The 25,224-nt window shown below is 46.9% G+C and overlaps 1 protein-coding gene across 1 annotated transcript; it reads left to right on the top strand.

Annotated features, from left to right (window-relative positions):
* The first annotated feature begins 15,286 nt into the window (after positions 1 to 15,286).
* LOC144602859 (E3 ubiquitin-protein ligase TRIM31-like) lies at positions 15,287 to 24,929 on the top strand. Its single transcript, XM_078415980.1, has 4 exons — positions 15,287 to 15,308; positions 16,771 to 16,925; positions 17,017 to 17,112; positions 23,829 to 24,929. Exons 1-4 carry the CDS (start codon positions 15,287 to 15,289, stop codon positions 23,895 to 23,897), a joined length of 342 nt encoding a protein of 113 aa, XP_078272106.1. The 3' UTR covers positions 23,898 to 24,929.
* Positions 24,930 to 25,224: the final 295 nt, after the last annotated feature.

Genomic DNA, 25,224 nt, shown 5'->3' with positions numbered 1-25,224 from the left:
CTGTGAGAATGAGATGCTGACGTTCAGGTGAATTGTTAAACTCCAGTGACATCCGCTCCATTGGATGGACTTAGTTTCGTATAGTTTAGTTCATTTCAGAGGTGCAGATCGGAAACAGGCCCTTCAGCCCACCTAGTCCGTGCCGAACCATCAACACTATGACCATTACCATCAACACTATCATACACAATGGGGACGTTTTAAATTTCTTAACGGAGCCAATTAACCTACAAATCTGCACGTCTTGAAATGTGGGTGGAAACCAGATCACCTGGAGGAAACCCATGCGGTCACACTGAGAATGTACAAACTCTGTGCAGACGGCACCCGTAGTCAGGATTGAACCCTGACGCTGTATATCTAAAGTTTAAAAGACAGTTGGACAGGAACATGGATAGGAAAGGTTCAGAGGGTCGTGGACCAAATGTGGGGCAGGTCGGACTAGTGTAGATGGGGCATGTTCGTTGAGATGGGCAAGTTGGGCTGTTGGGCCCGTTTCCACACTGTATGACTTAATTGGTGCATCAGGCTTGACTTGGTGTAAGGAATATTTGAATAATTGAGTAGGCAGCATCACCGGAGAACCTCAATAGGTGACATTTCGGATTGAGTCCGAAACGTCGCCTATCCATGTTCTCCAGAGATGCTGCCTGATGAGCGTTTGACTGCACTGGGCCTGTGCTCGCTGGAGTTTAGAAGAATGCGGGGGGACCTCATCAAAACGTAGTAAATAATGTAAGGCTTGGATATAGTGGAGATGATGTTTCCACCAGTGGGAGAGTCTAGGTCTAGAGGTCATAGCCTCAGAATTGAAGAATGTTCTTTTAGGAAGGAGATGAGCAGGATTTTCATTTTGCCAGAGGGTAATGAGTCTGTGGAATTCTTTGCCACAGATGGCTGTGGAGGCCATCAGTGGATGTTTTTTACGGCAGAAATAGATAGATTCTTGATTATTTCGGGTATCAGAGGTTATGGGGAGAAGGCAGGAGAATAGGGTTAGGAGGGAGATAGATCAGCCATAATTGAATGGCGGAGTAGACAATAGGCCAAATGGTGGCGCAGCGGTAGAGTTGCTGCCTTACAGCGAATGCAGCGCCGGAGACTCAGGTTTGATCCTGACTACGGGTGCTGTACTGTTCGGAGTTTGTACATTCTCCCAGTGACCTGCGTGGGTTTTCTCCGAGATCTTCGGTTTCCTCCCACACTCCAAAGACGTACGGGTTTGTAGGTTAATTGGCTGGGCAAATGTAAAAATTGTTCCTAATGGGTGGAAGAATAATGTTAATGTGCTGCGCGGAGCCGGTGGGCCGAAGGGCCTGTTTCTGCGCTGTATCTCTAAATCTAAATGTCCCAATTCTGCTTCTATCACTTGTAACCCGTTGAGTTACTCCAACACTTTGTGTCCTTTTGAACATAATATTCTCGAGTGCAGCCTCACCAATCAGTTGGACAAAGTGAGTGCTGTGGTCTTTGCAGATGGGACACTGAAACATGTGAAGCTCCCACTGTCAGTCCAGGCGTAGGTTGGGTGACCAAGTCAAGGGCTCCCAGGAGATTTTTTAATGAATGAACACGTTTAAACACGGCTGTTTTTCTATCCCTTTTCACTGAACAGAATGATTTAGAAATAAACACAACTGTTTTGTTGAATGGCACTGTGGATAACTTCCTGGAACTTCACTTCTGCAACTTATGTTCATCCCCATGACCAAAGCTTCAAAGAGTTGCCAATCTTTGAAGCAGGGATGAGACTCGGGGAGCGGGGGCCCTTGTCACGTGCGGAGGGCAGGACAATGCGAGCGCCCTGAGTTACGTCACTCTGCTGTCACGTGCCGTGGGCGGGTGGTCAGATGAGCCTGTTAGAAACATAGAAAATAGGTGCAGGAGGAGGCCATTCAGCCCTACGAGCCTGCACCGCCATTCAATATGATCATGGCTGATCATCCAGCTCAGTAACCTGTACCTGCCTTCTCTCCATACCCCCCGATCCCTTTAGCCACAAGGGCCACATCTAACTCCCTCTTAAATATAGCCAATGAACTGGCCTCAACTACCTTCTGTGGCAGAGAATTCCACAGACTCACCACTCTCTGTGTGAAGAAATGTTTTCTCATCTCGGTCCTAAAAGACTTCACCCTCATCCTTAAGCTGTGACCCCTAGTTCTGGACTTCCCCAACATCGGGAACAATCTTCCCGCATCTAGCCTCTCCAACCCCATAAGAATTTTATATGTTTCGATAAGATCCCCCCTCAGTCTTCTAAATTCCAGCGAGTACAAGCCCAGTCTATCCAGTCTTTCTTCATATGAAAGTCCTGCCATCCCAGGGATCAATCTGGTGAACCTTCTCTGTACTCCCTCTAAGGCTAGAATGTCTTTCCTCAGATTAGGAGACCAAAACTGTACACAATACTCCAGGTGCGGTCTCACCAAGGCCCTGTACAACTGCAGCTGAACCTCCCTGCTCCTGTCACGTGCCGGGGGGAAAGGGGGTGTGGACGGAGACAACTGTCACGTGTCGGGGGCGAGTTGAATGGAGATCTGGTGCCACGTGTCGGGGGCGGGTGAAATAGGATTGGTGTCACTTATCGGGGCGGGTGAATTAGGTCTGGTGTCACGTGTCGGGGCGGGTGAATGGGGTCTGGTGTCACGTGTCTGGGCGGGTGAATAGCGATCTGGTGTCACGTGTCGGGTGCGACGGGGCGGAATAGTGGCGCCGGCCAGTGACTTGTGGTTGGGCGTGCGGGCGGGACGGCGCTGGAGCAGGAAGCGGGGAGAGGGGGTGAGTAACCATGGCGACCGGAGGAGGGGGAGAGGGGGGGGCAACGGCGGGGCCCGTCTCCATGGAGACGCGACCTGGTCCCAACCTGGACAGGGAAGAGGGAGGAAAAAGGGGAAGGGCGGGTTATGGGGGGGGGGGGGGGAGGGAGGAGAAGTGACGGGGAAAATGAGGAGGGGGGGGTGAGGGGTGGGATGGGAGGAGGGAGGAGGGGTGGGAAAGGAGGGCAGGCAGAAGAGGAGAGGTTGAGGGGAGGGGGACAAGATGGGATACATTGATAAATAGACAATAGCTGCAGGAGGAGGCCATTCGGCCCTTTGAGCCAGGACCGCCATTCAATGTGGTCATTGCTGATCATCCACAATCAGTGCCCTGTTCCTGCCTTCTCCCCATATCCCTTGGTTCCGCTGGCCCCTGGAGCTCTATCTAACTCTCTCTTGAACATATCTGGTGAATCTACAGATTCACAACTCTCTGGGTGAAAAAGGTTTTTCCTCATCTCAGTTCTAAATGGCCGACCCCTTATTCTTAAACTGTGTGTGACCCCTGGTTCTGGACTGCCCCAACACCGGGAACATGTTTCCTGCATCCAGCGTGTCCAATCCCTTCATAATTTTATGTGTTTCTATAAGGCACGGTAGCGCAGCGGTAGAGTTGCTGCTTTACAGCGAATGCAGCTCCGGAGACTCAGGTTCGATCCTGACTACCGGTGCTGTACTGTAAGGAGTTTGTACGTTCTCCCCGTGACCTGCGTGGGTTTTCTCCGAGATCTTCGGTTTCCTCCCACACTCCAAAGACGTACGGGTATGTAGGTTAATTTGACTGGGTAAATGTAAAAAGTTGTCCCTAGTGTGTGTAGGATAGTGTTAATGTGCGGGGATCGCTGGCCGGCGCGGACTTGGTGGGCCGAAAAGGCCTGTTTCCGCGCTGTATATATATGATATGATATGATATGAAGACCTCCGCTCATCCTTCTAAATCCCAGTGAATACCAGCCCTGCAGCTCCATTCTTTCATCATATGACAGTCCCGCCATCCCGGGAATTAACCTCGTGAACATGCGCTGCACTCCCTCAATAGGAAGACAGCTCATTCCATGTACCTACCACCCTTTGTATAAAAAAAAGTGACCCCTCACGTTCCTGTGAAATCTTTCCCCAGTCTCACCTTAAATCTATGTCCTCTGGTTCTTGATTCCCCGAATCTGAGTAAAGGACTCTGTACCTCTACCCTAGCTATTCCCCTCAGGATCGTATACATCATCATAAGGTGACACCTCATCCTCTTGCGCTCCAAGGAATAAAGTCCGAGCCTGTTCAACCTCTCCCTATTGCTCAGGCCCTCAAGTCCTGGCAACATCTTTGTGAAACTTCTCTGTAATCGGACTTCCGGTTGAACGAGCCACGAGATGGCAGATTAGGGTAAGAGCTCCCGACATTTTGAGTTAATATTTACCCACTACAACTCGAATATTTCCAAAACTTTTGTTGCAGTTTCGTAAATATTGTGGGTCAGGATTATGCCTAGAGGAAAGAGTAAAAAGTCGACGCAGATGGAGTTTTTCGATGGTGAGGGGGAAGGGCCTAGCCGAGCCTCCTCAGCTAGCAGTGCAAGGGTGGACGATGATAAGCAAATGCACCCAGATAAGGAACGAGAGAGAGCGGACCTCAGCCTCATATTGAAAGAGTTGAGAGAGTTTAGAAAGGACAATAGTGAGCAGCTGAACGGAATTCGGGAAGAAATTACTAAGACGAACACCAGAATCGGGGAGGCGGAAGAGAGGATTGATGCGGCTGAAAACAGGCTACAGGTGGCAGAGGACGTGGTGACGGAGCTGCTGCAACTCCAAATATACCTAGATGCCAAATTGACGGATATAGAGAGCCGCTCCAGACGTGAAAATATCCAAATTCATGGAGTTAAAGAGGGAGCAGAGGAGAACTCCCCGTCAATGGTGGATTTTGTGGAAAGTTTGTTGCGGGAAGGACTGAGGCTCCCGGCCGCCTTTAAATGACGGGTAGAGAGAGCGCACCGAGCTCTGATGTCGAAGCCGCCCGGGGATGCCCGACCGAGGTCCATGGTGGCCAAGTTGTCAAGTTACAGGATGAAAGAGGAGCTGCTTAGACTGGCCTGGCAGCATAGAGGATTTCAATACCTCGAGAAGAGAGTTAACCTGGATCACGATTATGCGCCAGATGTGTTAAAAAAACGGAGGGAATACACTGAAGCGAAAAGAATCCTGAAGGAGAAGAAAATCAGATTTCAAACTCCATTTCCGGCCAAGTTAAGAGTTTTCTACCAGGAGGGAACAGTGGTATATGGATCGGCGGAGGAGGCGACAGAGGATATGGCGAAGAGGGGACTCCCGGTGTCGGTCATCAAACACCCGGAGTCCCTTTTGGAGCGGATCCAGCATCTCACTTGGCGTAGTGCCGGGAGACCGGGGAACCGGGAGAGAACGGTCAGGAAAGTGGATTTCAAGGAAAAGTTACAGGCTTTTAGACGCCAGGACTCGGGATAATGACTGAACCGAAAGGTTTGAATGGCAGAGGTGACCAAAGGAAGCGGGTGAGTCGAGTTTTGATGTTGGGGAGTTTCAGGACCCGTCTCCCATCGGAGGACAGACTTTAAGGCCTTGTTTTTACTCGTTACATTAAACGAGCATGGTATAGGCTATGAACACGGATATTACGTATATTTCGGGTGGACTCTTCTAACCGGGTAGCCGGATAGATGGACAGCTTTGGAACGGAAGAGCCACCGTTAGAAGACGGCCCTCTCCCACCTGTCAGGGGGAGAGGCAACACCTCAAAGCCCTCTCACCATCAGGGCTTTAATAGGGTCAAAATCAGGACCCCACAGTTGGAAGTCCATTTATTTACTTTAGTGTTATTATTGTGTTTTTGTTTTGTAGTTGTTTTTGGGGGCTGTTTCGTGCATGGATACTGGAGCTGGTATGGTTTATATACTTTTATTTCTTCTACTTGTTGGACACTAAATGCAAGCAGTTAAAATAGTAACTTATAATGTGAATGGCCTTATCAATCCTATTAAGAGAAGCAAGATATTAACCAAAATAAAGAGAGATAGAGTCGAGGTGGCCTTTCTACAAGAAACACACCTGTCTGAAACAGAGCATGCTAAACTAAAACGACTGGGCTTTAAACATCAGTACTCCTCATCATATAGTGCTGGTCATAGGAGGGGGTGGCAATATTAATCTCTAGCAATATAAGTTTTGATCCCACCTTTGAAAAGAGAGATCCAGAGGGGAGATATATCTTCATGAGAGGTAATTTAGGCGGCTCATTGGTTACTCTGTTTAATATTTACGCTCCTCCCAACTCGGATTGGAAATTTTTTAAACAAGTGTTTGATTTGATAATATCTGAAACCCAGGGAGTATTAATCTGTGGGGGGGGGATCTTAATGTTAGATTAAATCCTAAACTGGACTCTTCAAATGTTCATATAGCTCAGCCGAAATTGATAAATTAAAAAATTAATTTGGCAATGAAGGATATTGGATTAATTGATGTTTGTCAAAACGAGACTACACATATTTTTCTAATCCACATTTGGCATATTCTCGGATTGATTATTTTCTTACCTTTGGAAAAGACCTTCATAGGGTTGTAAGCTGCGAGGTGGGGAGCATGGACCTTTCAGATCATAGTCCTGTGTATTTAAAACTACTTCTTGATCGGTATCAAAGAGACACTTTATGGAGATTAAATACATATGTACTGACTCATATGAAAGAACAGATTAAGAACGATATTACAGAGTATCTGGAACTAAATGACAATGACAAAGTTTCACCTCTGATACTGTGGGATGCATGTAAAGCGGTGCTTCGGGGCAAGATAATAGGATACAGTGCTCACATAAAGAAATCTAGACATGAAAAGTTAGATCGGCTGCAAGTGGAACTGAAACAACTGGAACAAAACCATAAGGATACAAATGATCAAAAAATCCGAGAACTACTTGTGAAGAAGAAGAATGAAATAAATGATATTTATACAAAAGATATAGAAAAAAAGTTGATTTTTGTAAAACAGAAATATTATGATGGGGGAGGAAAAGCCAGTAAATTATTAGCCTATAAACTAAAAAAACAACAGGCAGAGAATACAATTCATAAAATAAAACACCCTGTAACTAATTTTACACACTATAAATTGAAGGAAATACAACACTGTTTTAATATATATTTCAAAAGATTATATTTACAACCTCAAATCAGTGGGGAGAAAATGGAGGATTTCTTTAATGAGATTCATTTGCCAAAATTGACCAGTGAACAGAGTAAATCCCTTGTAGCTGAAATAACAGAGAAAGAAGTTAGGTCTGCTATAGTACATCTTAAACCAAATAAGGCCCCGGGCCCAGACGGGTTCCCTTCAGAATGGTACCGGGTAATGGTGGACTCATTGGTCCCTACGTTACAACGCACTTTCAATTGGGTTTTCAAAGAGAACATAATACCCCCCTCCTGGAAGGAGGCAGTAATCTCATTGATTCCGAAAGAGGGAAAAGATAAATCTGTATGCAGTAATTTTAGGCCAGTGAGCGTACTCAACCAGGATTACAAAATTTTTACTCACATACTAGCCAAACGATTAGATTGTTTGCTACCACAAATTATTAGCCTGGATCAGACAAGGTTTGTTTGAGAGAGACAAACCCAAGACAACATTAGAAGGACATTGCACATAATTGACCACATAACAAAATTTAACTTAGAAGCAGTCCTAGTTGGGTTAGATGCTGAAAAAGCTTTTGATTGTGTAAATTGGTCTTTTTTGCTTAGAGCTTTAGATAGATTTGGATTTCACAATACTTTTATTAAAACAATACAGGCTCTTTATGATAGCCCAAGTGCAAGAATTAAAATTAACGGAGTAGTTTCAAAACCATTTTTGCTAGAAAGAGGAACAAGACAGGGATGTCCAATCAGCCCCCTTTTATTTGCGGTTTTTATCGAACCTTTGAGTCAGTGGATTATCCAGAATAATAATATCAAAGGAATAGTAATGAAAGGAGGGGAACAAAAGATTTATTTATTTGCCGATGTGTATTGGTGTATTTGTCAGACCCTGAACAGTCTTTATTACAGTTATTTTATGTTTTGGAACGATATGGATCCTTCTCTGGCTATAAGTTAAATGTTATAAAAACACAAATTCTTAGTTTCAAATATAGCCCCTCAGTAAAAGTAAGGGAAAAGTTTAATTTGAGGTGGGATGCTGAATCCATGAGATATCTGGGAATAAACATTCCAATAGATCTGACTAAACTGCACTTGCTTAACTACCTCCCATTGAACAATAAGATCAGGGAAGACATTAGGAGGTGGGACCTAATACCTTATCTTAATTTTGGATCTCGTATTGAATCGGTCAAAATGGTTATGTTACCGAGGCTGTTGTATCTCTTTCAATCACTTCCACTAGATATATCAGACCAACAATTTCAAGAATGGGATAAACAAATCTCGAGGTATATTTGGCAGGGACAAAGACCAAGAATCAGATACCAGGGGTTACAACAGACCAAAAATAAAGGTGGGGTTGCACTCCCGTGCTTGAAAGACTATTATGCAGCTGCTCAGCTGAGAACATTAATTTATTGGTGCAACCCCGACTATTGTGCTAGATGGAAGGAGATTGAGATTGCTATAACAGAGGAATTTCCGATTCAGGCTGCAATCGGAGATAAGGAGTTAACAAATAAGTTAATTAATTTGGGAAACTCATGGATTCGATTATCACTTAAGGTATGGAATAAGGTCGTTACCCAAAATCATCTGAGGGATGCTGTGAAGGTTTTGAGATGGTGCACGTTTGATCCAGATTTTGTACCAAAAAGACAGGACACTAGTTTTAAAAGATGGAGTTCTCAAGGTTTGACATCATATTGCACATTTTGAACAGCTTTGAGAATCTGAAGAGGCAATTTGGTTTGAATAATGATGATTTCTATAGATACCTTCAAATTCGCCATTATATAGATCAAATACAAAAGGAATGTGCAGAAGTAAAATGGGATAATATTTTGTTAAATGTATTTATTGATGCTTACCATGGAGGCTCAAAACAGAAAACCATCTCAAAATTATACAAGGGTTTACGGCAGAGAAAAGGCAACTCACTGTATGTAAAACAGAAATGGGAAAGGGAAGGTAATCTGGTTCTAAAGGAAGAATCCTGGGAGAGCTTATGTGAGATACAATGGAAAACTTCAAGTTCAAATGTTTGGCAGGTGTTTTGCTGGAAAACCCTTATTAGGTTTTTTATTACACCAGTTCAAAAAAGGCATTACACAAATTCTTCTTCATGCTGGCGACAATGTGGGTGTCTTGAGGCAAACCATTTTCACATATTTTGGTCTTGTGTATCAGTGATCCCATTTTGGTAGGAGATTCATAAAGTTTTACAAAAAGTTTTTATATGGATATTCCATTTAAATTTGTTTTTATATTTTGGTGCTTTACCAGTACAAAATGCTTCTATTAAAGATAAGTATCTTTTCCAGATCTTAAGTGCTGCCAGCAGGAAGCTATTACTAGGAAGTGGTTGAAACCTGGAAAACCTAATGTGGATGACTGGATTAACATTGTATATGATATTTTTATAATGGAAAGGATAACTTTTGCTTTAAGATTGCAACAGGGAATATTTTTGAAAAGGTGGGAAAAATGGATGTTGTACATTATGCCCGTACGGCCATCGTTTGTTTAAAGCGGATCTTTGTATCCTACTTCCGTGTCCTATCTCATTTTCCTTGATTTCATACCGCTCCAGAAGTAGTGATGAAATATTATTGAGGTATACCCCAAATGTTGGTTTTAGTTGTTTTTGTTTTTGTTTTTGTGTGTAGTTAAGTTTTTGATATGATCAAATGTCCAGTAAGTCATTACCCATCCTTTTAGTGCTTCCAATACCTGTGGTATGATTTATTTTGGGATATGCAGTATTTGTTAACTACGGAGGGTTTAAGGTGAATGAGAATGTGTATCATTGTGGAATGTATGGAACTGGAAAATAAAAATAAAAATAGATTAAAAAAAAAAAAAAAGAAACTTCTCTGTAATCTTGCCAGTTTAACGACATTTATACATGAATGACACACAACATTCTACAAGAAAGAAGACTGTGCGAAAAAGCGAGACTTTTATTCTGCAAATTCTGCAGGGGCATTGTAACTGTTCGTGCCAGCCCCAAACTGTGGTCCCAAATCGCCCCTTCCAGTTTTTAATCGTGTGATTTTTTTATTAACACAAGTTTGCTAGGAATGCAACTATTACATTACAGCAGGAATGTATATTTTAAATTAGTTTATTAATATAAACTGCAGATTCTGTTTCTAATATTGCAGCCATTTCAATGACAATTTTAATGTTCTTTTAAATATTTTTGTGGATTTTGTTTGAATTATTCATTGGATGCAAAGACACAATTGGACACAATCCGAGACTGTGGAACAGCATCCCTCTCCCCATCAGAACTGCCCCCACCACCGACTCCTTTAAGTCCAGGCTCAAAACCTGTTTCTACTACCCAGCGTTTGAGGCCCTCTTAGGGGGTGTTGTGAACTGTTTATGTATGCGCTGTTATGTTTGTGTGCCACTGTATGTTCGTTTCTTAGTACCTGAACTGATGTACAGCACTTTGGTCAACGTGGGTTGTTTTAAAATGTGCTATACAAATAAAATTGACTTGACACAAAACAGACATCTAAAGAGGGGTCTCGACCCAAAACATCACCCATTCCTTCCATCCGGCCATGCCGCCTGTCCCGCTGAGTTACTCCAGCAATTTGTGTCTATGTTTGGTTTAAACCACCATTTGCAGTTCCTTCCTACACACAAACAGACCATTCGGCCCAATCATGCATTTCTGGTCTTCATGCTCCAGGCAAGCTTCCTCCTCAGTTTAAAACTATCGGCATAACCCCCTTTTTTGCTTTTTCCCTCGGGTGGCACAGTGGCCTAGATGGTAGAGCCGCTGCCCCACGGCGCCAGATACCAGGGTTTCCATCCTGACCTCGGGTACTGTCCGTGTGGAATTTGCACATTCTCCCTGTGACTGCGTGGGTTTCCTCCGGGTATTCCGGTTTCCTCCCATATCCCAAAGACGTGTGGGTTCGTAGGATTATTGGCTTCGGTAAAAATTGTAAATTGTCCCTAGTGATTAGCCTATTGCTAGTGAACAGGGATCACTGGTTGGCGCGGACCCGGCGGGCCGAAGGGCCTGTTTCTGCGCTGTATGTCCCCCCCCCCCCCCCCCCCCCCCCGTGTCTCGGTAGTTTTGAATTTAGTTGATTGAGTTCAGTTGTCAGGCGTGGTGCAGTGAGAAGCTTTTGTTGAGTGCTAACCAGCGGATGAGAAAGTGAGGTACCATAGAACTAGTGTGAACGGGTGATCGATGGTCGGCGTGGACGCGCTGGATTGAAGGGACTGTTTCCGTGCTGTATCTTTAAACTAAAATATATTCACTTTATTCTGTTCAACCTGAGGGAGTGGGTCACACATTCCCACTGTTCTTTGGCTAAAAAACGTTCTTTGGTTTACTTTAAGAGATACAGTGCGTAAACAGGTCCTTTGGCCCACCGTATCCGTGCTGACCAGCGATACCTGTACATTAGCACTATCCCACACAGGGTGGCGCGGGTCTCTGATGATGCTGGCTGCCTTTCCCAGGAGCAGGAGAAATCTTCCTTCGAAATCTCACCTAAAAAAATCAGAGCAAATGGAACAGCAACAAAGCAGAAGCAACTGGGCAGCGCAGTGACACAAGTAGTGCTGCTGTCTCCTAGTTCTGGTGAGCGGGTTCCATCCTGACCTTGAGTGCTGCCCATGTGGTTCACGCCTTCTCCCTGTGACCGCGTCGGATTCCTTCCACGTCCACAATACACACTGGTTCTATAGTCAATCGGCGACTGTCAATTATCCCTGTGAAAGTGGGTGGTGGGCGGATGAATGGGAATTAAAGGGCACGTGAGAAGGAAAAGGCAGCAGGGAATTGTATTGAGGGAAGAGGATTGATGTGTTATAAGATTCACTCTCTGCACTCGTCCTCCCCGCCCTCTCCCTCCCCCCTCCCGAAACCTCCCGAAATTCCCCTCCCCGTCCCGGATAAAGACTCCGGGAGACATGATCTCCCCCGGTCCCGGGGCCGCGCTGCCCGAGTCTCCCCCCGACCCCCGGGGACTCTCTGATTCTCTGCTTCTCCCCCCAGTCTCCGTCACCCTGGATGTGGGAACAGCAGGTCCGCGGCTCGAGGTGTCTCAGGATCGGAAGAGGGTGAGATGGACCGAGACCCGGAGGAGTCTACCTGACACCGGGAAGAGGTTTACAGGCAGTGCGTGTGTGCTGGGATCAGAGGGATTCACATCGGGGAGACATTACTGGGAGGTGGAGGTGGCGGGAAGTCGGGGCTGGAGTCTGGGAGTCGCGCAGAGTATGTGGAGAGGAAGAGACAGGTCGCACCGACCCCGGAGACTGGAGTCTGGAGTATCTAGCGGGGGCTGGGTAACGGGTCTGATGCACTCGCCTACCCTCCATCCCGTCTCCCCGCCCGTCCCATCCCCGGGAGGGTGGCAGCTTGTCTCAGTTACGAGTCACGGAGTCATAGAGTGACACAGTGTGGAAACTGGCCCTTCGGCCCAACTTGTCCACACCGGCCAAACTGTCCCAGCTACACTAGTCTCACCTGCCTGCGCTTGGTCCATATCCCTCGAAACCTGTCCTATCCATGTACCTGTCTAACTGTTTCTTAAATATTGGGATAGTCCCAGCCTCAACTACCACATCTGGCAGCTTGTCCATACACCCGCCATCCTTTTGTGTGAAAAGGTTACGCCTCAGATTCCTATTAAATCTTTTCCCCTTCAACTTGAACCTATGCCCTCTGGTCCTCGATTCTCCTACTCTGGGCAAGAGACTGTGCATCTTCCCGATCTATTCCTCTCATGATTTTGTACACCTCTATAAGATCACCCCTCTTCCTCCTGTGCTTCAAGGAATAGAGACCAAGCCGACTTAACCTCTCCCTTTTGCTCACACCCTCGAGTCCTGGCAACATCCTCGTAAATCTTCTCTGAATCCTTTCAAGCTTGACAATTTCTTTCCAATAACATGGTGCCCAGAACTGAACACAATATTCTAAATTCGGTCTCACCAACGTCTTATACAACTGCAACATGACCTCACAACTTCTATACTCTGATTGATGAAGGCCAATGTGCCAAAACCTACTTGAACTTATCTACCTGGGACTTGACCTTCAAGGAACTATGCACCTGCACTCCCAGTTCCCACTGCTCTACAACACTCTCCAGAAGCCTACCATTCAGTGTGCAGGTCCTGCCCTTGTTAGACGTTCCAAAATGCAATACCTCACACTTCTCTGTATTAAATACCATCAACCATTCCTCCGCCCACCTGGCCAATCGATCCAGATCCTGCCGCAATCTTTCACAACCATCTTAACAATCTCAAAACCACCCACTTTTGTATCATCAGCTAACTAGCTAATCGTGCCCTGTATGTTCTCATATGAATCATTGATGTAGATGACAAACAGTAATGGGCCCAGCACTGAACCCTGAGGCACACCATTGGTCACAGGCCTCCAGTCTGAGAAGCAACCTTCCACCATCACCCTCAGCTTCCTTCCATGGAGCCAATTTGCTGTCCATTCAGAGTCCGGGACAGTTTCATTTTACGACGCGGACACCAAGTCCCATCTCCACACCTTCACTGGGAATAAATTCACGGAGAAACGTTATCCTTTCTTCGGGCCTTTTGGGATGGAAACTGGCTGAGAATCTGCTCCGGTTCCGCTCCGGGTGTGTAAAAGGATCGGGTCCCGGGACCGTCGTCAGGAACGGGGCTCGGGCTGTGGGGCAGAAACCCGGTGGACAACAGGTCGGCGCTGAACGGCTCCCGTTTAATCACCAAATTCCACGTGGTAAAAAACCCCAGTGAGCGCGGAAATAAAACCAGGGGGAATGTAAATGTGGGAAGAGAGAAATAAACAGCAAGTGAAATCAGAGCTGTCGATCCGTTCATTTCAACGAGTTAACTGCGTCCGTCAACGGAACAGAAATACTTTTGTGAAAATATAAAGAGTGAAACAATCGCCCTTCCCTTTTATTTATTTTTTTATTATCAAAAAATATTTTATTCAAGAAATCAGTATATACAAAAGATGTTCCTTCCAAAACTCCATCCGACATTCTCAGAGGCTATACACACATTCAATGCAGATATTCAATACACCACTTACACAAAATTACCCCCTACCCTTGCCACTCATGTGGCTCAATGGCGTGGAATCCCTTCCCTTATTTGGAGGGGCGTCTCCACCACACCCTGCCCCCCTCCCCCCCCCCCGTGTCCAGCAGCAGAAGGACCCTAGTCTGTGGCCCTCCCCCACAGAGCCTTGGTGTTGGCTGCACCAAGCTTCAATGCGTCCCTCAGCACGTACTCCTGCAGTCTGTAGTGGGCCAGTCGGCAACATTATCAGACGGACAGCTCGCTCCGCTGGGAGGTCAACAAAGCTCGGGCAGACCAAAGAGCGTCTTTCACCCAGTTGATGACCTTCCAACAGCACTCGATGTCAGTCTCTGAATGCGTCCCTGGGAACAGTCCGTAGATCACAGAGTCCTCTGTGACGGAGCTGATCGGAATAAATCGTGACAGGGACCCCTGCAAACCTCTCCAGACTTTCTTGGAAAATCCACACTCTGTGAAGAGGTGTGCGACCGTCTCCTCTCCGTAGCAGCCGTCCCGAGGGCAGTGTGCGCTGGTAGTGAGGTTCTGACCGTGCAGGAAGGATCTGAGTGGGAGGGCTCCCCTCACCGCCAGCCAAGCCAGATCTTGGTGCTTGTTGGTGAGTTCTGGTGATGAGACATTTTGCCAGACAAGCTGGGCAGTCTGCTCTAGGAACCACGCCACATGATCCATGGAGTCATTTCCCTGCAGTGCCTGCAGGACGTTCCGTGCTGACCACTGTCCGATGGACTTGTGGTCAAACGTGTTGGTCTGGAAGAACCTTACCACGAATCACTTGTTGCGGCAATGGTCCAGCTGACTGTCACATTGCGTGGTATCTGCGCCAGGCCCATCCTTCGCAACACTGGGGACAGGTAGAACGTCAGCAGGCAGTGATACTTGGTGCCCACATGCCTTGGCTCTACGCTCCGCCTGATGCAGCCACACACGAAGGCGTCCATCAGGGTGAATGCGACGTTGGGCAAGCTTTTACCCCCATTGTCTGCCAACTTGTGCATTATGGCCCGTCGCACCCGGTCCATCCTCGACCCCCAGATGAAGCGGCGTATGAGTGGGGGAGGGGGGGTCACATAACATGTGACAATAGAGTATAATTGAATCATTGAGTTTAATTCAAGTTTGCACATGAGACTGTTAAATAAAATAACAGTGTTTGCTGTAGAAGTAATGTTATTGTGCAGCCTAATGTAATGAACAATTCACGATGAGAAACACTGATGTGTTGAGTTTAAGGGAATGAAATTTACCCGCAGCTGATTGCAAATGACATCCACTTTGTGATTGACGGGGCTGAGCTCCGCCTCCCCCCAGCCGTGCCCCGCCCCTTTCATTGGCCGCAGGTTCAGCAGCAGCAGCAGTCGCGGCGGCGGCTCCACAGCTCCGCCCCCCCGGGTCCTAAACCCGCCGCACGTTGTTGTCCAGCCTCACTTACCCCCTCTGGCAGCTTGTTCCAGACACCCACGACCTTCTGTGTGAAAATGTTCCTCAGTTTCCCATTAAATCTTGCACCTCCAACCACAAACCTGTGTCCTCTAGTTCTCGATTCCACTGCTCCGGGTAACAGACTGTGCACTCACCCTGTCTATTCACCTCTTGATCTTATGCACTTCAACCTCCTGCGCTCCAATTAATAAATCCTTCCCTGCCCAACCTCTCCCTTTCGCTCTGACCCTCAAATCCCGGCACCGTCTTCGTGAATCCACTCTGCAGTTGTTTCCAGCATTTTATTCTGCCTTACACTGTCCCAAGCGCTACTCTCCGCTTCCGTCTATGTTCAGGACAGTTTAATGTGTAACTGACCCCTCCCTGTGGTAGAGAGCGGGGGAACCCTCCATAGTTTCCGCGGCTGGATTTGTCTCCTTCCTTTAAAATGGTCGTAACGATGGTGACCCTCGGGTGCTCTGGCCGGCGCTCCTCTTCCCAGAGGAAGGCAGACATTGATGGTGAAACTTACCAGCGCCTTCAGTGCACCTGCACAACCTTTGGCCGTCTGAGGAGAAGACTGTTTGAAGATCAGGACACAATTCGCAAGTCCTCAATCATTTTGTCACACACCTTCTGTCTTTTCATCTCTGGCCTTTGTCCAACCGTCTGACTATCAACTCCCTCTCCCCCCTCAACTGTGTCAACCTATTGCCAGCCAGGCTTTGTCCTGCCTCCTTCCTCCCATCGTTATTCCATCTCCCACCCCCTACAATCAGTCTGAAGAAGGGTCCCGACCCGAAACATCAGCTGTCCATATTCTCCAGATGTGCTGCTTGACCCACTGACTTACTCCAGCACTTTGTACTTTTTTTTGTAAACCTGCATCTGCAGTTTCTTGTTTCTGCACCTTCACGTTGAACATTTGCGTCAGATTTACATTCATTCCTCTAGACGGCGGCGTACGCAGTGGACATGCGTTTTGAACCAGGAAGAGGCAGAGTTAAAAAATGGCTTCGAAAGACAGGTTCGAGACTTTAACCGAGGAGGCAGTTTGTCCCATCTGCCTGGATTTCTTCACCGATCCGGTGTCACTGGAGTGTGGGCACAACTTCTGCCGCTCCTGTATCACACAGAGTTGGGACATGGAGGGGAGAAACTCCTGCCCGGAATGTAGAGAGGTGTTTACAGACCGCACCCTCAGGGTGAGTCGGGCCTTGGCGAGACTGGCTGAGAAAGCTCGAACACTGAGCCTGAATCGGACAGAGAAGGAAAGTAAACTTCACTGCGAGGAACATCAGGAAGAACTGAAGCTGTTTTGTGAAACTGACAAGAAGCTGATCTGTGTGGTTTGTGCAGGTGGGCGGGAACACAGAGATCACCGCTTCATTCTGATAGATGAAGCTGTTGAAAACTACAAGGTAAAAGCAAACCGATTTTGATCGCATCGTTGTTTAATTCCGTCTTTATACTCTAAAACTTGTATTCTCCGATTTTCAAAAACAATCGCAGGGTCAGGTTAAAGCTTCCATCCAGTCTCTCACAAAAGATAAATCAGGGATCCAGCAAATGATGCAGCAACAGAAAGAGAAGATTTCTGGAGTTCTGGTAAGGCTTTTAAGTTTCGATTTCCTGATCTTGTGCAGGTTTGATCCCTGTGACGCGTGTAATAACAGGGCAGCGCAGTGACACAAGTAGTGCTGCTGTCTCCCAGTTCTGGTTACCGGGTTCGATCCTGACCTCGGGTGCTGCATAGAAAATAGGTGCAGGAGTAGGCCATTCGGCCCTTCGAGCCAGCACCGTCATTCAATATGATCATGGCCTACCCTTTATTCTTTAACTATAACCCCAGGTTCTGGACTCCCCCAACATCGGGAACATTTTTCCTGCATCTAGCCTCTCCAATCCCTAAAGAATTTTACATGTTTCCATAAGATCCTATCTCATCTTTCTAAATTCCAGTGAATACGAGCCCAGTCGACCCATTCAGAATCAGTCTGAAGAGGGTCTCGACCCAAAACGTCACCCATTCCCTCTCTCCTAGATGCTGCCTGACCTGCTGAGTTACTCCAGCATTTGTGATACATTCTTTCATCATTTGTCAGTCCTGCCATCCCGGTAATTAACCTGATGAACCTACACTGCACTCCCACAATAGCAAGAATGTCCTTCCTTAAATTAGGAGATCAAAACAGCACACAATTTTCCAGGTGTGGTCTCAACAGGACCATGCACAACTGCAGTCGGACCTCCTTGCTCCTAAACTCCAATCCTCTCACAATGAAGGCCAACATGCCATTAGCTTTCTTCACGTGCATGTTTACTTTCATTGACTGATGTACAAGGACACCCAGGTCTCATTGCACCTCCACTTTTCCTAATCTGACGCCATTCAGATAATAATCTGCCTTCTTGTTCTTGAAACCAAAGTGGATAACGTCACATTTATTCACATTTTACTGCATCTGCCATGCATCTGCCCACTCACCCAACCTGTCCAACTCACCCTGCAGTCTCACAGCATCCTCCTCGCAGCTCACACTGCCGCCCAGCTTTGTGGCATCCGCAAACTTGGAGATGTTACATTTAATTCCCTCGTCTAAATCGTTAATATATATTGTAAATAACTGCGGTCCCAGCAATGAGCCTTGCGGCACCCCACTAGGGGGTGGTGGACGGATAAATGGGAATTAATGGGCACTTGAAAAGGAATAGGCAGCTGGGAATTGCATTCGGGGGAGAGGATTGATGGGTTATCAGATTACCATCACAACATTTCAGAAGCATTTAGACAAACATTGTGGTGTTTCTAAAGGTGAGGAGTTACACTACAGTCTGGCGAAGTGAAAGTACAGTCACAAAATGGAGGGGGATATTTCAGAAATAAATGCTGCATTTACCAGTAATTCAGAACTGGGTAAATGTTTCATCTGTTCCAGTTGTTGTTGTTCCCAAACTAATTGGCCTCCCACATAATCTATGGGATCTCAGGACTGCCTGGCCTAAATGTAGAGAGGTGTTTGTATTCTGTGGAGTTGAGAACTCCGACGGGTGATCCTATAACTGATCCCAAGGGCCACGAATGAGCAGAGGACTGTAAATCTCTGGGGTTCTCCAACCAAGAGACTCTGAGAGGTTTAACCTGTTAGACGTATTTTACCAAAGGAAGATACATTTTTGAAAATTCGGGGAACTGAAATGAAAGGGAATGGGACAAGGCGGAGGAGTTTGTTCCTGGGCTAGATCAGCCATGACCACATTGTGGGGATTAACATTGAAATCTGGAATGTGGCGCACACAGCAGATTGATCATCTATATCCGGTTCCCATCAGCAGTGGGCGGTCACCTTGGGGGAATTTGCTCTGTTTGTTTTACCCACCTTTGTTCACCATAGAATGACATCCCATTCTACATCATAGACCAGGCCATTCGGCACATCCTATCCAGTCAGGATTTTTGCTCCACTCAACATCCCTCCCATCTACTCACCACACCCGGTAACAATACCCCGAATTCCAGGAGCGCTCGCGTGTTTATCCCGCTTGCCCTTAAATGTCTCTCTGCTGTTGTCTTCATTCCCTCCAATGCTAGTGAGGTCCATGTTCTCATGACTGCATTCCTTTCGGTATTTGTTGAAGACCACGTTACATTTCAGCTTTGATTTTTGCTCTCCCATCGATTAGAGATATTATTTCATCCTCACCCATTTAAATCCACCGATAAACTTAAATCCTATCTCATCATTCTTCAGATAAAACCCCACGACCTGCCCTGTCTTTGCATTGCGCTCCATCCTCTCAGTCATGGCATCATTATCATGAACATTCCTTGTGCTTTTCCCCATCGTTCTACGTCTCGACGGTAATGTCCACTTTCTATCTGCGTGGCAGCGGCTGTTAAATATTCGCAGGGTTCATGATGAAGCCAAACCACCGTCGGTGGTAGAGGAGGCCTTGCCGATTGAAAAGTTTCATTGCCCTGTTTCATTCAACACAACATTTAAAGAAACATCTGATGACTTCAAGCAAGGTAAAGCTTATAACTTTTCCATTGTTCTTGTTTCTGACATCTTGAAGTAAGATGTGTACGAAAGAACTGCAGTTGCAGGTTTAAATCGAAAGTAGACACAAAATGCTGGAGTGACTCAGCGGGACAGGCAGCATCTCAGTCGAGAAGGAATGGGTGATGTTTCGGGTCTGGACCCTTCTTCAGTCTGAAGAAGGGTCTTGACCTGAAACGTCACCCATTCCTTCTCTCCAGAGCTGCTCCCTGTCCCGCTGAGTTACTCCAGCATTTTGTGTCTACCTTTGATTGGACTATCTTTAAGTTATACAAAGATGCAAAGATTAATGTTATTTTGAACTGAAGGGAAATTGAAGATTTGATCTACCACCAAGCTCATCTGCTGGGAAGCATCACCGAGTCAGAGAGCTTTGTAGCACAGCAACACGCCCTTTGACTGGACTCGACCATGCCAACCACGTTGCCCAACCAAGCTAGCCCCATTTTCCTGAGTCTGGCTCATATCCTTCCAAGTCTTTCTTACCCACGTATCTACCCAATTCTCTGTGAACTGTTGTAATTGTACCTGCCTCGCCCACTTCCTCTGTCAGATCGTTCCACATCTACACTACCCACTGACTGAAAAACCTGCTCCTCAGGTCCTTTTTATTGTTTCCATTCTCACCTTAAACTGATGCGTTCGAGGTTTAGACTCTCCGACCTTGGGTAAAGTATTACGGCTAATCACCTTGTCTGTGCATCTTATACACATATATAATGTCTCTCTGACAGGCTCCCAAGAAAAAATGTCCCAGTCTAAATAGTCTGTTCCAGGAATGAGTAGATTAACCTATGATGAGCGTTTGTCGGCATTGGGCCTGTACTCGCTGTTGCTTAGAGGAATGAGGGGGGGATCTCATTGAAAAATACAGAATAGTGAAAGGTTTGGATAGAATGGACGTGGAGAGGACGTTTCCATTAGTGAGCGAGTCTAGGACTAGATATTTATTTACAAAAATGCTGGAGTAACTCAGCAGGTCAGGCAGCATCTCAGGAGAGAAGGAAAGGGTGACGTTTCGGGTAGGACAAAGGAAGGATGTAGGTGGAGACAGGAAGACAGAGGGGAACTGGGAAGGGGAGGGGAAGAGAGGGACAGAGGAACTATCTAAAGACAATAGACAATAGGTGCAGGAGGAGGCCATTCGGCCCTTCGAGCCAGCACCGCCATTCAATGTGATCATGGCTGATCATTCTCAATCAGTACCCCGTTCCTGCCTTCTCCCCATATCCCCTGACTCCGCTATCCTTAAGAGCTCTATCCAGCTCTCTCTTGAATGCATTCAGAGAATTGGCCTCCACTGCCTTCTGAGGCAGAGAATTCCACAGATTCACAACTCTCTGACTGAAAAAGTTTTTCATCATCTCAGTTCTAAATGGCTTATTCTTAAACTGTGTTCTGGACTCCCCCAACATTGGGAACATGTTTCCTGCCTCTAACGTGTCCAACCCCTTAATAATCTTATACGTTTCGATAAGATCTCCTCTCATCCTTCTAAATTCCAGTGTATACAAGCCTAGTCGCTCCAGTCTTTCAACATTTGAAAGTACAGCCATTCCGGGAATTAACCTAGTAAACCTACGCTGCACGCCCTCAATAGCAAGAATATCCTTCCTCAAATTTGGAGACCATAGCTGCACACAGTATTCCAGGTGCGGTCTCACTAGGGCCCTGTACAACTGCAGAAGGACCTCTTTGCTCCTATACTCAACTCCTCTTGTTATGAAGGCCAACATTCCATTGGCTTTCTTCACTGCCTGCTGTACCTGTATGCTTCCTTTCAGTGACTGATGCACTAGGACACCCAGATCTCGTTGTACGTCCCATGTTCCTAACTTGACACCATTCAGATAATACTCTGCCTTCCTATTCTTACAACCAAAGTGGATAACCTCACACTTATCCACATTAAACTGCATCTGCCATGCATCCGCCCACTCACACAACCTGTCCAAGTCACCCTGCAACCTCATAGCATCTTCCTCACAGTTCACACTACCACCCAGCTTTGTATCATCTGCAAATTTGCTAATGGTACTATTAATCCCTTCATCCAAGTCATTAATGTATATTGTAAATAGCTGCGGTCCCAGCACCGAGTCTTGCGGTACTCCACTAGTTACTGCCTGCCATTCTGAAAGGGACGCATTTATCCCCACTCTTTGCTTTCTGTCTGTCAACCAATTTTCTATCCATGTCAGTACCCTACCTCCAATACCATGTGCTCTAATTTTGCCCACTAATCTCCTATGTGGAACCTTGTCAAAGGCTTTCCGAAAGTCAAGGTACACCACATCCACCGGCTCTCCCCTGTCAATTTTCCTGGTTACATCCTCAAAGAATCCCAGAAGATAAGTCAAGCATGATTTCCCCTTTGTAAATCCATGCTGACTCGGAACAATCCTGTTACTACTATCCAAATGCTCCGCAATTTCGTCTTTTATAATTGACTCCAGCATCTTCCCCACCAGTGATGTCAGACTAACTGATCGCATTAGTTAACGGTCCGGGGGGGGGGGGGGGGAGCGCATTAGTTAAAGGTCGGGGGGGGGGAGCGCATTAGTTAAAGGTCCGGGGGGGGGGGGAGCGTATTAGTTAAAGGTCCGGTGGGGGGGGGGAGCGTATTAGTTAAAGGTCCGGTGGGGGGGGGGGGGAGCGCATTAGTTAAAGGTCCGGTGGGGGGGGGGGGGGGAGTGTATTAGTTAAAGGTCCGGTGGGGGGGGGAGCGCATTAGTTAAAGGTCCGGGGGGGGCGTATTAGTTAAAGGTTCGGGGGGGGGAGCGCATTAGTTAAAGGTTCGGGGGGGGGGGGGAGGGCGTATTAGTTAAAGGTTCGGCGGGGGGGCGCATTAGTTAAAGGTTCGGGGGCGGGGGGTCTTTGGCCCTTGGGTATTTTCACATTATCAAATCTGGCCCTCTTTGAAAAAAGTTTGGACACCACTGCCCTAGGATCTCTGCCCACTAGAACATCTGGGAGATTGCTTGTACCCTCCTTAGTGAAGACTGATCCAAAGTACCGGTTCAACTCGTCTGCCATTTCCTTGTTTCCCATAATAAATTCTCCCTCTTCTGTCTTCAAGGGACCCACATTTGCCTTGACTATTTTTTTCCTCTTTACATACCTAAAAAAGCTTTTACTATCCTCCTTTATATTATTAGCTAGTTTACCCTTGTACCTCATTTGCTCCACGTATTGCCTTCTTAGTCATCTTCTGTTGCTCTTTAAAAGAGTCCCAATCCTCTGGATTCCCACTCTTCTTTGCTTTGTTATACTTCTGCTCTTTTATTTTCATGCTGTCCTTGACTTCCCTTGTCAGCCACGGGTGTCTCTTACTCCCCTTGGAATCTTTCCTCCTCTTTGGGATAAATTGGATGGAGTTGAGGGGGGAGGTAAAGGGACAGGTGTTGCATCTCCTGCGGTTGCAGGGGAATGTGCCCGGGGATGGGGTGGTTTGGGCAGAAAGGGACGAAAGGTCAGAGCCTCAGAATTAAAGGATGTTCCGTTAGGAAGGAGATGAGGGGAAATGCTTTTAATCAGAGGGTGGTGAATTTGTGGAATTCATTGCCACAGAAGGCTGTGGAGGCCAAGTCGGTGGATATTGTTAAGGCAGAGATAGCTGGATTCTTGATTAGTATGGATGTCAGAGGTTATGGGGAGAAGACAGGAGAATGGGGTTAGGAGGGAGAGATAGATCAGCCATGATTAAATGGTGGAGTAGAATTGAAGGGCCGAATGGCCAAATTCTAATACTTTCACTGATGACATTACGACCTGATGATGGTCCAACTTCACCTGATAACCCAGCCCTTCAGACCTGATGAAGTTGTTGTAAACACTTTTGCACCCACTCCAATTCACCGTGATCATAACGACCCCACCACACACCTCCAACTCCTCTTCAACATCCTCAAATTACCGCTAACCTCAATATCAACCTGCTCCGATCTGCCTCCATATCTGAATAACCCGCTTCATTCCTCCATCCCCACCGCAATCTCGCAATCCTCCTCACTCTCCACACTCGTCCTCCCCGTCCACCCTCCCCCACCTCACGAAATTCTCCTCTCCATCCCCGGATAAAATCTCCGGGAGAGATGTCTGTTGTCCACCCGATGTGGTCGGGGTGAAACCCCGGGCAGGGTTTCAGTTGTCCGCCCGCCTGTGCCTGAGGCCGAGCGGCCTCTCCCCCGGTCCCGGGGCCGCGCTGCCCGAGTCTTCCCCCCGACCCCCGGGGACTCTCTGATTCTCTGCTTCTCTCCCCAGTCTCCGTCACCCTGGATGTGGAAACAGCGCATCCGCAGCTCGAGGTGTTTGAGGATCGGAAGAGGGTGAGACTGACCCAGACCAGGAGGAGTCTCCCTGACACCGGGAAGAGGTTTACAGGCAGGGAGTGTGTGCTGGGATCGGAGGGATTCACATCGGGGAGACATTACTGGGAGGTGGAGGTGGCGGGGAGTCTGTGCTGGGGTCTGGGAGTCGCCGCAGAGTCTGTGGAGAGGAAGAGACAGGCCACACTGACACTGGAGACTGGCGTCTGGGGCATCAGGCGGGTGGGTGGCGGGTTTGATGCACTCACCTCCCCTCCATCCCGTCTCCCCGCCTGTCCCATCACCGGGAGGGTGGGAGTTTATCTCAGTTACGAGTCCGGGACAGTTTCATTTTACGACGCGGACACCAAGTCCCATCTCCACACCTTCACTGGGAATAAATTCACGGAGAAACTTTACCCTTTCTTCGGGGTTTATTGGGTTGGAAACTGGCTGAGGATCTGCTCCGGTTCCGCTCCGGGTGTGTAAAAGGGTCGGGTCCCAGGACCGGCGTGAGGAGCGGGGCTCAGGGGCTGTGGGGCAGAAACCCGGTGGACAACAGGTCGGCGCTGAACGGCTCCCATTTTCCCCAAATTCCGCGTCGTAAAAACCCCAGTGAGCACGGAAATAAAACCAGGGGGAATGTAAATGTGGGAAGAGAGAAATAAACAGCAAGTGGAATCACAGCTGTCGATCCGTTCATTTCAACGAGTTAACTGCGTCCGCCAACGGAACAGAAATACTTTTTTGTAATTCTGTGTCTTGTTGCTTTTATATTCGTATAGCTTTATGGTAATTCGCATATCACTGTAGCTTAATTGGCACACGTGACAAAAAAAACCCCTTTGAAACCTATATCTCTAAAACTTACTAAAGCTTGCTTGGAGAACTTAATGCTTTTAAACTAGCTCTTGTTCAGACCTTATCTTTGTTTCTGATTATCGTGTAATGAGGATCTGTGATGAATGAATGAATGAATGAATAAAACTTTACTTTCATTCAAAACTATACAGACGAGTGCATATTTGAAAGAAATTCCGTTGCAACTGGCTTCAATGTAACACAAAATAATAAAAATGTATTAAAGAAAAATAAATAAATAAGTGACTCGCATATAAAATAATGGCGGGGGACCATTGTGAATTCAAGAGTCTGATGGCTCGGGGGGAAGAAGCTATTGCAGAACCTGACTGTTCTGCTCCGGATGCTGCAGTACCTTTGACCAGAGGGCAGCAGGGTGAACAGTCCGTGATGGAGATGGGTGGGGTCTTTAATAATTTTGTTGCCCTTGGACAAGCAGCGTTTGTGTGCAATGTCCTGGATGGAAGGAAGTCAAGTCCCGATGATTTTCT

This window comes from Rhinoraja longicauda, chromosome 19, assembly GCF_053455715.1.
Source record: "Rhinoraja longicauda isolate Sanriku21f chromosome 19, sRhiLon1.1, whole genome shotgun sequence".
Taxonomy (NCBI): Eukaryota; Metazoa; Chordata; class Chondrichthyes; order Rajiformes; family Arhynchobatidae; genus Rhinoraja; species Rhinoraja longicauda.
The sequence above is the reverse complement of the archived record's forward strand: the minus strand, read 5'-3'. Positions and strand labels throughout refer to the sequence as shown.